The 10,574-nt window shown below is 30.1% G+C and overlaps 4 protein-coding genes across 7 annotated transcripts; 1 reads left to right on the plus strand and 3 right to left on the minus strand.

Moving 5' to 3' along the window:
* The first annotated feature begins 857 nt into the window (after positions 1-857).
* On the plus strand, positions 858-1,943 carry LOC114878832 (protein stunted-like). 2 transcript variants are annotated; one of them, XM_029193075.2, is made up of 4 exons: positions 858-1,013; positions 1,144-1,274; positions 1,396-1,421; positions 1,784-1,943. In XM_029193075.2, the coding sequence occupies exons 1-3, from the start codon at positions 985-987 to the stop codon at positions 1,407-1,409; spliced, it is 174 nt and encodes a 57-aa protein (XP_029048908.1). In that variant the 5' UTR covers positions 858-984; the 3' UTR covers positions 1,410-1,421; positions 1,784-1,943. The 2 variants fall into 2 exon arrangements, with proteins under 2 accessions (XP_029048908.1, XP_029048909.1); XM_029193076.2 differs by lacking the exon at positions 1,396-1,421 and having other exon boundaries at positions 860-1,013.
* Positions 1,692-4,940, minus strand: LOC114878826 (negative elongation factor D). Its single transcript, XM_029193065.2, has 12 exons — positions 4,686-4,940; positions 4,353-4,560; positions 4,028-4,247; positions 3,838-3,945; positions 3,597-3,746; positions 3,383-3,513; positions 3,129-3,316; positions 2,798-3,050; positions 2,512-2,722; positions 2,296-2,436; positions 2,085-2,214; positions 1,692-2,021 (listed from the first exon to the last, which is right to left on the minus strand). Exons 2-12 carry the CDS (start codon positions 4,529-4,531, stop codon positions 1,987-1,989), a joined length of 1,746 nt encoding a protein of 581 aa, XP_029048898.1. The 5' UTR covers positions 4,532-4,560; positions 4,686-4,940; the 3' UTR covers positions 1,692-1,986.
* A 101-nt stretch (positions 4,941-5,041) lies between these two features.
* Positions 5,042-6,965, minus strand: LOC114878831 (peptidyl-prolyl cis-trans isomerase Fkbp12). Of its 2 annotated transcripts, XM_029193074.1 has the most exons (5): positions 6,845-6,964; positions 6,724-6,773; positions 6,336-6,383; positions 5,911-6,097; positions 5,042-5,641 (listed from the first exon to the last, which is right to left on the minus strand). In XM_029193074.1, the coding sequence occupies exons 2-5, from the start codon at positions 6,758-6,760 to the stop codon at positions 5,584-5,586; spliced, it is 330 nt and encodes a 109-aa protein (XP_029048907.1). In that variant the 5' UTR covers positions 6,761-6,773; positions 6,845-6,964; the 3' UTR covers positions 5,042-5,583. The 2 variants fall into 2 exon arrangements, with proteins under 2 accessions (XP_029048907.1, XP_029048906.1); XM_029193073.2 differs by having other exon boundaries at positions 6,724-6,965.
* A 178-nt stretch (positions 6,966-7,143) lies between these two features.
* Positions 7,144-10,098, minus strand: LOC114878829 (transmembrane protein 68). Of its 2 annotated transcripts, XM_029193071.2 has the most exons (7): positions 9,381-10,098; positions 9,030-9,168; positions 8,862-8,956; positions 8,416-8,777; positions 8,138-8,341; positions 7,911-8,056; positions 7,144-7,736 (listed from the first exon to the last, which is right to left on the minus strand). In XM_029193071.2, exons 1-6 carry the CDS (start codon positions 9,427-9,429, stop codon positions 7,949-7,951), a joined length of 957 nt encoding a protein of 318 aa, XP_029048904.1. In that variant the 5' UTR covers positions 9,430-10,098; the 3' UTR covers positions 7,144-7,736; positions 7,911-7,948. The 2 variants fall into 2 exon arrangements, with proteins under 2 accessions (XP_029048904.1, XP_029048903.1); XM_029193070.2 differs by having other exon boundaries at positions 7,144-8,056.
* Positions 10,099-10,574: the final 476 nt, after the last annotated feature.

The following is a 10,574-nucleotide window of genomic DNA, read 5'->3' on the forward strand; positions in this document are numbered from 1 at the left end:
TTAACTAGTTACCGACTTATCGACATTCACGAACTTACTGTAAATTTGACTTTTACAAATTTACTGTAAAGATATGTAACACTTATTGCTGTACCGGGTCTATGAGCTTATATGGAGCTTACGATCCTTTTCTCAATAAATAAAATTCAATATCGACATTTTGAAGACCACTAGCGCCATCTATACGAAAGTGGCGGAAACTACTCGACAAGTAGTTTCCGCCACTTTCGTATAGATGGCGCTAGTCAACAACTTAACTAGTTACCGACTTATCGACATTCACAAACTTACTGTAAATTTGACTTTTACAAATTTACTGTAAAGATATGTAACACTTATTGCTGTACCGGGTCTATGAGCCTGTATGGAGCTCACGATCCTTTTCTCAATAAATAAAATTCAATATTGACATTTTGAAGACCACTAGCGCCATCTATACGAAAGTGGAGGAAACTACTTGTCGAGTAGTTTCCGCCACTTTCGTATAGATGGCGCTAGTAGTCCTCTTGCGGGTGTCGGTAAGTCGGTAACTCGTTGAGTAGTTTGAACCGTTCTCGTATAGATGGCGCTGCGGTCGAATTTTTAACCCCACCCCCTTCTCTAGGGCGGTCTTTTTAAAGTACAAGTTTGTCAAACAATTATTTTAATGATAATTTCTTGATCTGGCGTTGATTTTAATTAACTTCTAAAAAAGGTAGAATCAAAGGGAGTCAAAATTGTGGCTTTTCAGCTGTGATTACGAGTAAGAAGGGCTGAAAACAGGTATTATATACTAACTGTGCTGTGTAATGCAGACCTATCCTCACGAGGGGTATCTTAGAACCCTTCAGTCTTTTTGAATCTGTAGTTATTCGTTGAGCTATACAGTTTTGGTTCTGTAGAATTATTCGAGTTGAACTGAGTCTGAAGCAATCAGAAGCAATTCGGCACTTTAATTACACTATAATTAAATAAAAATCATTTCTTCAAAATAAAACAGTAGAAATGTCTGCGTGGAGACAAGCAGGATTAAAGTAAATATTCGCTCAAAAATATTTCTATCAATATTACACATTAATATTAAAGAAAGGAATATTATGTAACCTGTAAATTATGTTATTGGAGATATTTTTCTAACTATAAAAGATTATATTCATATTTCAGTTATATCAATTACTCGCAAATTGCTGCCAAGCTTGTAAGACAAGCTTTGAAATCTGATTTAAAGGTTGAAGCTTCAAAGCGTGATGAAACAAGTATAAAATTCACACAGTGGAAAGATGGTAAACCTGCTAGTAAGTATATTTAGGGCAAATGGCTAAGTAGTAAAGTGTAAATTAAGATTCTGCTGTCTACTATTTTTTTTTTATGCAATAAGTAGTAAACAATCATTACATACAAATATTTGTATTACAGCGGAAAGGGAATAGTAATGGGAGTTTGTAAGTTTATAGTAATGTGTGAAGTTGCATATTTGAAGTTTGTGTGATATTATTTTTTTAAGGATGTGTGATTACATTTTGTATGTGGATAAAACAGATATGGATTGTGTTGTTTAGTCTGAAATTACATTTATATTTATAGACATACTTTATTGACAAAGTACTATAATAGCCTGATATAAGCAAGGGGAAAAAATATATTTAACACAATTTCCTAAATCATAAAGATCTAACAATTTTATTGCATGATGAAATAGAAAAGCTTGAACATTCTATTAAACAACTATTTTTATTAAAAGTTTCATAACACTATGCAATTTACAAAAGTTATATGATGTTAATAATACCTGCTTTTGTTACAGAAAAACTATAAGTTATGGTATCACAGATGAGCAAAGGAGTTATTCTCTTTCAAACATGCTTATGCCCAAGCATTTGAATTGTATGTAACAAAAGAAAAGAAAGTCAAATAAATTAGTAATTTATGTATTGAAATAGGGAATAAATGTATCTCTTACAATACTTATGTTCTTTTTTAATTTGGTCCATTTTTCACGTTTGTGCATCACCTTATTGTAGGGCAGTGTGCTTTGCAATGTACTAAAACATTACCAAATTTAAATATTAAATATAATTCTTGTATAAAACATCCTATGAACTTACTTATAAATTCTGAAACGAGATCGTTATCGCTATCACCACGCATCGAACCCGTAATTTCTTCGTCTTCTACCATAGGTAAAAATAAATGTACAAATTCAGCAGTATATGGTGGAGCAATTGCTTCCAAAACCTAGCAATATAAATACATTATTAATATATAAGTACATTAAACATTATGGTGATATCAATAAACAAAATAATTTCACTATACCTCTGTAACGAAATATCTAATTAGAGAAACATCGGTATCTCCGCGTTGCCAACACTGTTTAATATAACATACTACAGGTACTACACAACCTTTACTCAATAAATTAACCATTCTATCGATCAACATTTTTTTCATTTCCAACTGTACATTAAAATATACGTGTAATTAGTTCTTACTGATTTTTTAATTAATTAATAAATATTTTGTATCGTTTACCTGTACAAGTATCTCTAGTTCATCTTGTTTACTTTCAAATAACTGTACAAGAAGTTGTAATACTTTCAGATGTAATAGTGGATGACAAACTACAACTTCATCAAGCAATGCAAGATGTACAGGACAATGTTCTGTACATAATTTAAAATACGATGGTTCTGTCACGGTACATTCTACCCATCTAATTATACCAACACTCACAACAGGAAATCTAAACAAGATTGTTCAATTACAGATTTGTCATAATAATGCAGCAGTATTATCAATAGGAATAAATAAATTGTACCTTATACATTGATACAAAGTATGTAATTCAGCTATTAATTCGGTCGATCCTTTATTAATGTTACAAATATTATGAACTTTCTCTATAGCTTGAATAGTTGTCTTTAGTTCGTCTTTGTTTAGTTTACGCAAATGTCCTTTTTTAGCTGGAATATCACATACACTAGCTGCATAAGCTAATAAATATATATATTTCGATTTATGTTCAGGATTAATTTTGACACCTGGTTTAAAGAGTGCATCGACCAGTAGTTCTGTAATTAAATAAGAAACTGTAAGTTTGTATGTATTATAAATTGAAGAATAATAAGTAAAACAATATGCATGATTACCCAAAAACTGAGGATTACGTAGCAATTCTATAGGTGGTGGTTCGGTAGTGGAATAATTTCTGAATAATACACTGATATCAGCAGGATTTAAAGTATTCCGTGATAACATAGACGCTAGTGCTTGACATGCAGTCGGACTATTCGAAGCTCCGTTAAGTGCCATTGTTATTGGCGTAACGTCATGATGACTATAAATATAAATATTAAAAATTTATATATAAAATCAATCAAAATATTCAGGTATGTTTTCTTACTTCTGTTGGGCACATTTAGTAATTTCCTGCGAAAGTCTCTTCATCATAAATCCACCACGAGATTCTTGAGCAAGAATTTGTAGTAATACTTGACTATAGACATATGTGTGCTGTCCATGACATACCATTTTCTATTAATAAAAAATATATGAATTTTACAAAATGCTTATTTGTCCTAAATGATTAAAATATTTTCGCTATTAATACTACGAACCGCACATTCTTGTATACTTGACTGCCAATTTTCTGTATTTTGCAGAAAACCAGCAATGGCAGTTTTTAAAACTCGTGAAAATACTTCAATCTGTTGTGCAGCTGTTGAAATACTTGTAATTTCCCCTTGAAATCCAGCATCAGATATAAGCTGTAAAAAGATTTGATTATTTAATATTCATACTTTCACAGTCTGATAAAAAGTATACCAAGAACATCATGGATTTAAAACATGTTTTTACCTTTATTGTGAAATTCAACATCAAACAATCGGGATATTCTTCTGCAAGTCTATAAATAAGAGATCTCCAAGTGGGATGCTGAATCATTTCTGTTAACCAAGCTGGAGTCTAACATTAAAAGTATTACACTTTAAACATAAATTGAATTGTAATTTTTAATCTAATGTGTACAGAAATTCTAAATGCATACTTCACCCTCCTCTGTAAAGATTTTATCTGCTTTCTTAGGATCAAATGTTTTCAATATCATGTCTTTCAAGTTATTTTCTACCATTGCTTGCACATCTGAAACTTTAACTCCAGCTAGAATAAGCCATTCTGCAAGAAGGTTTGCCAATTGAGCACAAGCTGTATAATTTTTTGATAATAGTTCTATGACCTGCTCAGGATTTCCACCAGCTTGAAAATATCTACATAAGGGAAAGTAGTAATTGCTCTTAACTATGAAACTTCTTATCATCCTTAAAAATATGAACTTACTGGTTAAAGACAAAACATGTATTTATAAAATATACCTTTTAAGCTGTGTAAAAATACCAGGTTCCATAATATAATCTGGTGTCTTAAATTTATTTAAACATTCATTTAATATTTCTTGAGGATTATCAAAACTATCTTCCCCACCACCATCTTCAGTTGTTCTTGTTATTTCATCTGCCCAACCACTACGGTCATCATTATAATCTGGCTCCATTATTTCTATTTATTGTTGATATTTAATCCCTAATATAAATCATGAAATTAGGTTAGTATAGGTTAGGTTAGAAATGTAGAAAATATTATATCATTAAAGAATTAAATTAAGTACTTCGGTTATTATATTCAAATTTAGTTTAATTACTACGTACCTTTATATTCTTAAAAAGTTAAATCGATAATTAATCGATGATATATTTTGTAAACAACGTATTTATATATATATATACGTTTATCGTATGTGCCTATTATGACACCATATAAATGAGTAAAAAATAAAAGGCTGAAGTATATAGTTTAATGTTCAATTATTTTGTACAGCTTAGCACTACTTAATATATCATTAATTGTTATTTTATATCAAGAATAAAGATCAGGATAGAAACAAGATTAAAATCCATCGTTGCCAGACGAAACAAATAAATAACCCCAACATGAAAAAGCTGCCTGAAGTCTGACCTGCAGGGCTAGCCTTATCTAGGGGAAAAAGATAATAAGCGCGTCCCAATTTATATTTGGAGACAAAACAATGCTTTTATTGAATTTTTCCATGTAAAGATCCATACAATTACATTATTAGTACAGTCATTCCTTTTTGTATTATCGAAAGATTTTGTACAAAATATCCAGGCGATTGTTATCAAGTATTAAGTAATTGGAATGAACACAGATATCGAATTATATGTCGAGTATTTCAAAATTTATTTTAATTTAATTACTCATAATAGAAATGCAATAGAGCAGACTCAAAACAGATTGTATAATGATTAATTTACGACATAAAAATGTGTAAAAAGTATCCTAACATTCCACACATCTTAATTAGTTATTGGACATTTCTGTACATACAACTGTAATTTGTAGTATTGTATACTTGTGCAATAGTGGAACACAGAATGAATGGTTGAAAGTTTTTGTTGTTATGAGCAATCAAATTAAGTATGTGACATACCACTCATGCAATAACTACTTAACATAATGTAATTTAAAGCGTTTAGTTATCAGTGATTCTGATGTGTGTAATCAATTTGGTATATCCTGAAAAACTCTTCAAGGCTCCACCTTCAATAATTCCACATCAAAGACAAGAACTGCATTTGGAGGAATAGTGTGCCTTTGTCAAGGATAATATAGTAAAATAATCATATTATTAAATATTTCACAGTGGCTAAACTTTAAATGCACATTTCACTTGCTAATTCAGATGTTAATTACTTTGTGACATAGTTTTTATAACTAAAGAAAAAAAAGCATTTGTAAAAAACATTAATACATTCTGTCTGTACATTTAAAATACATGTAATATACTTTTAGAGTTTAGCCTATAGTCTAGAGCTTAACATAATAAGTAATTATGAACTTTGTATTAAAGGATATACTCCAGGATGACCTCGACTACCATAGGCAAAATCTGGTGAACAAGTTAACCTAGCACGCTCTCCAACACACATTTGAGCAACTCCTTGGTCCCAACCTTTAATAACTTCTCCTTTACCTATTTTGAACTTAAATGGCACTCCACGGTCCCTGCTGGAGTCAAATTTTTTCCCATTGTGAAGAGTACCTGTTGAATATTTTTAAGATTATAGCCTGAATTCAAAACTATTTTTCTATTTCTAAATATATAAAATAAAAATATATCCATAATGGAAATCAATTACTCTGTTCTCAACACACACAATATCTCACTCATAAAAAATTTATCTCCAGTGATAACACTGTAGATATATTAGAAAAAATTTGTAGTTTAAATATTGCAACACAAGTGATGTAATAACAAAAATAGTTACAAAGATATTTACCTGTATAATGAACGACTACGGTTTGTCCGGTTTTCGGATAAGTCTGACCTGTACACATATAGCAAACACTATTTTAAAAAAAATGTTGCATTATAAATGAAAAGTGTTGAATATTAAAATTTTAAATATTCATTGAAAGTATCAACTATCAATCGAAATTGCCTTCTTTGGAAGAAGGCACAGACTAAGCATGCTTTCCATTGATTTAAGGTTGTAAATAAATTTTGTTAAGGAAAACTTTTCGTCATATTTTTATAGAAATATGGCTACTAAAATTTATTCAAAATCGAGACAGAATGGAATCGGTAAGGTATAAATTAAGAAAAAAGAAACAGCAATCGAGAAATAAAAGTGAAAGATCGTAGAATATTGTGTACAGAATACTTACCATCCCCAGGAGAAAGAACTTCCACATCCACGCCCATGATTACGTATTTTCTGTTGTACAAAATTAGATTCTTGACAAAGAAATAATTAAATTTTATGATATGAAGTTAAACGGTCTATACCGGTAAGCAGAATTCACATAAACGTGACTGTTGGAGCTGCAAAAAACGATGGCAGTCCAATACCATTCGCTGAATACGTGTATATATAACAAGATATCTGAAGATACCCTTGGGGAAAGAAGTTTTAACTGGAAAAGCCGCCGTTAGGTTCGCTGCTATCTCAAATCTTCCGGTTAACATTTAACGATCGATGCGAACATTTCCGATCCCGGCAAATTTAAAGTATAAATTATTATTTTTGTAGCTAACAAGAAATGTAAAGATTTCCATAGAAAATGTAAAAATTAAACATCATAAAATGATATTACACTGTTAAATAATTTTTATTTAAAGTAACAAGTATAGATTTTCAAATTTGATTACCGCTTGCACATACAATTACTAAGTAAAATAATACATGGAATTACTGATAAATCACAATAGTACCATAAAAACTTACACCGTAAAACGTATTTACAAATGACTTACATTAACAATATTTCACGTTAACGCTTTACCTACCAAAAGCCTCCTAGTAGAGGTACTAATTTGTTTTATTTGTGGGCTGTAGGTAATGTGTTAAGACCTATAATGCTTACAAGATAAACCATTTATATAAAGACATAAATATGAAAATGTATATATTATTCAATAAGATTCATATAAAAAAAAAATATATCAAAATTGGAACAGATATACTAATTCACTATCTTGTAGTATCAGTAAATTAAGATAAAACTCATCAAAAATCCACGTAACAAATTAATTAAGTAAATAAATAATTCATAATACTTAAAAAGTAAATAATAACGTTTTCTTCTTTATACTACCCTCGTTTTAATTCAATACCACCTCATTAGTGTTTAACACGTTCGTTACCAGTGTCACATTAAAACATAGACTGTCATATAATCTAAAAAATAGTATAATATATAAATGGCGTGCATAGTTTTAAGTTATAATATTTTATTTTGTTAAAAGAATGCTCCATTGTAGACGCATTTCTAACCGAGTGCTGGTAACAGACGTATTAGTATAAAACAATGAGTAGCATATATTAAAGTATAAATTTTGGAAATGTACCAACATTTAAGTTTTTGTAACATTCAAAATAAATGTTGGAAGTTATGATTTTTTTTTGTCCATATCATATATTCTTTCCAATAAAGCTGATGATATACTTCCGGGTATTCTCTGATGCTGATTTATTAAATCTCTGAGTGCATCTGCAACCTTAAAATAACAATTTACATCTCGCTTATTCTGTTGAAATTTTAATAAAATCCACGACATTTTTATTCGTATTATTCTTACCTTTGCCTGTAACTCTTCAGGAGTAAGATTTCCGTCATACGGAATTGGTTTACCAACATATGTTGTTAACTTTACTGGAAACCCTCCATAAATAGGTACAAAAGGAAATCTAGTTGCAGCATATATTCTCAACCATATTCTTCTACCCCAACTTACTGTTCTAAATGCTTCTCTAACATTTTTTGTAAACAAAGGTATTATGCACTGTTACAAAAACATTAATGTTTCAAAATGATTTGAATATAAAAAAAAATACAGCTTACAATAAAATAACATACCACTTTAGCATCCAATGCAGCCTTTGCAAAACCTACTCTTTTTTTCCACAATAATTGATAATAAGAATCTCCAAATTGAGCTTCATAGACACCACCAGGTGAAATAGCAAGCATGTTTCCATCTTTTAAAATAGTAGAACATGTTTGTACAGTACCAGGTATGACATTTAATACATCAGAAATTATAGACCATCCAGGACATTTAAAGAGAAATCTATCTGCTACTGTATGAATCAATTTTGAATGCAGAAGTAATACTTTAGATATAAAATAATAAAGATCTATGGGAATAGCTCCATGATAATACACAAAGAGTACCGGTTCATTTTCTGGTATATTTTCTAGTCCAACTACTTCATATCCTATAAGAAACAGAAAGATTGAAAGTTTTAAATATTTTTCATTTGCAAGAACATTCGAAATAATATTAATATTGTTTAACATACCATACCAAATCCACCCATGTGCATCCCACACAGCAGCTACTACATTGCGAGCTGCATTCCTCCAATCAGTTCCATATGCATTTCTTAGTCTAGCTCTGTTAAGGTAAAATATAATATAGAAGATACAAAGCTTATACTTCAATGATATTCAAATTAATAAACACATACCTGTGTAACTTATATACATATAATATTAATGCAGTTAAGTACAACAATACCACAATTAAAAGTGGAAGTAAAAATGTTATTAACAATGGCATTAAAAGCCATGATAACCAAAGTGTGAAATCCACATCGATGTAATCAACTTAAAAGAAAATTATATAAGTTAGTTATTATTATATATGTTGCAAAGTATGAAATAAATAATAAATAAGTAAGAGATAAATTTGATAGAGAAGGATGTATAACTTTTCACAAACAGGAATTCTAATACTTAAAACATATTTATAACATTGTAATATTTCATTTATAAGTAATTAAATATAAAATAATATTACGCATATAGTATATAAATACCTGTAGCATCTTCTAAAATTTTTCGAAGGTTCAATATCACCGAAAACATGTTTAAATTACAAAAAATGGAAACAGAATAAATGTATTATTGCAGTCATAAAAATGCTGATATTGCCTTATTAAACATCTTCGTAGTGGTATAAACGCAAAAATGAATTTGCGGATATCTGATTCCCTTTATTTCATACCTTTATATTTCGGAGTAAATTTATCTAGGATATATATTATATATTCTAACACTTTATGAAACTTTGTATAGTTCTAAACTAATTAATTATTCATTCGTCAATTACATATTAATTATGCATGAAATGGATGTTTTTTTAAACTGCACCGGCTAACTTTGATGTAAACAATTACGTAAATACAGACAAGAATGTATTTATTTACATATAGTCTGTCACTATAATCAAAATAATTGTACTCCGATATACCTAACTTCAAATGCACAAATTTCAACAATACAGGTTTATAACACCCAGGTGGTGGGGTTAATTAACCCATCTGACGACAATGATTGCAGATCCAACAAGACTGAACTTGTCTTTTTTTTCGAAAGGTCTAGAATTTATGCATCCAGAATAAGCACCTTCGGCTTTATTAGTATAAAAATGTGAAACACTTTGCACTGCAACTGATTAACGCACGTTGATACAAATAAATTGTTTCAATACCAACAACTATATTCCATCACTCAGCGTTTCGAGCTCAGCTAGTCCCTATGAACAGCTTATTAAAACTAACATTACCTTCTCAATAATATCGCTAGGTAAAAATGCTTATTTTTATATTTTACATTTGGTTTACAAATTAAAATGTGAATTATAATTTAATTGCAAAATTAAATCTCCCGCCAAAGTCTGGAAGAGGGATCACTAACGCCATCTATACAAAAGTAGCGGAAACTACTCGTCGAATAGTTTCCGCGACTTTCTGATAGATGGCGCCAGTGGTCCCCTAATAGATGTCGGTAACTCCGTAACTCCTTGAGTAGTTTGAGCCGTTCTCGTATAGATGGCGCTGCGATCAGATTTTTAACCCCGCCCCCTTCTCTAGGGCGATCTTTTTAAAGTACAAGTTTGTCAAACAATTATTTTAATAATAATTTCTTGGTCTGGCGTTGATTTTAATTAACTTCTAAAAAAGGTAGAATCAAAGGGAGTCAAAATTGTGGCTTTTCAGTTGTGATTACGA

The sequence above is a fragment of the Osmia bicornis genome, chromosome 11 (genome assembly GCF_907164935.1).
Source record: "Osmia bicornis bicornis chromosome 11, iOsmBic2.1, whole genome shotgun sequence".
Classification (NCBI taxonomy): Eukaryota; Metazoa; Arthropoda; class Insecta; order Hymenoptera; family Megachilidae; genus Osmia; species Osmia bicornis.

What these genes read in the sequence shown, in the direction of transcription:
- LOC114878832 (XM_029193075.2), top strand. Translation starts at nt 985, where the DNA reads ATGTCTGCGTGGAGACAAGCAGGATTAAA. An exon ending in TGGAGACAAGCAGGATTAAA is followed by an intron (nt 1,014 to 1,143) that starts GTAAATATTCGC and finishes TTCATATTTCAG; the next exon opens with TTATATCAATTACTCGCAAA.
- LOC114878826 (XM_029193065.2), bottom strand. Translation starts at nt 4,531, where the DNA reads ATGGAGCCAGATTATAATGATGACCGTAGTGGTTGGGCAGATGAAATA. An exon ending in TCTTTACAGAGGAGGGTGAA is followed by an intron (nt 3,946 to 4,027) that starts GTATGCATTTAG and finishes TTTTAATGTTAG; the next exon opens with ACTCCAGCTTGGTTAACAGA. An exon ending in TCTCGTTTCAGAATTTATAA is followed by an intron (nt 2,022 to 2,084) that starts GTAAGTTCATAG and finishes GTAATGTTTTAG; the next exon opens with TACATTGCAAAGCACACTGC.
- LOC114878831 (XM_029193073.2), bottom strand. Translation starts at nt 6,760, where the DNA reads ATGGGCGTGGATGTGGAAGTTCTTTCTCCTGGGGATG. An exon ending in AGTTCTTTCTCCTGGGGATG is followed by an intron (nt 6,384 to 6,723) that starts GTAAGTATTCTG and finishes ATATGTGTACAG; the next exon opens with GTCAGACTTATCCGAAAACC. An exon ending in CGTAGTCGTTCATTATACAG is followed by an intron (nt 6,098 to 6,335) that starts GTAAATATCTTT and finishes AATATTCAACAG; the next exon opens with GTACTCTTCACAATGGGAAA.
- LOC114878829 (XM_029193071.2), bottom strand. Translation starts at nt 9,429, where the DNA reads ATGTTTTCGGTGATATTGAACCTTCGAAAAATTTTAGAAGATGCTACA. An exon ending in AATTTTAGAAGATGCTACAG is followed by an intron (nt 9,169 to 9,380) that starts GTATTTATATAC and finishes TTTTCTTTTAAG; the next exon opens with TTGATTACATCGATGTGGAT. An exon ending in CTGAAGAGTTACAGGCAAAG is followed by an intron (nt 8,057 to 8,137) that starts GTAAGAATAATA and finishes TGTTATTTTAAG; the next exon opens with GTTGCAGATGCACTCAGAGA.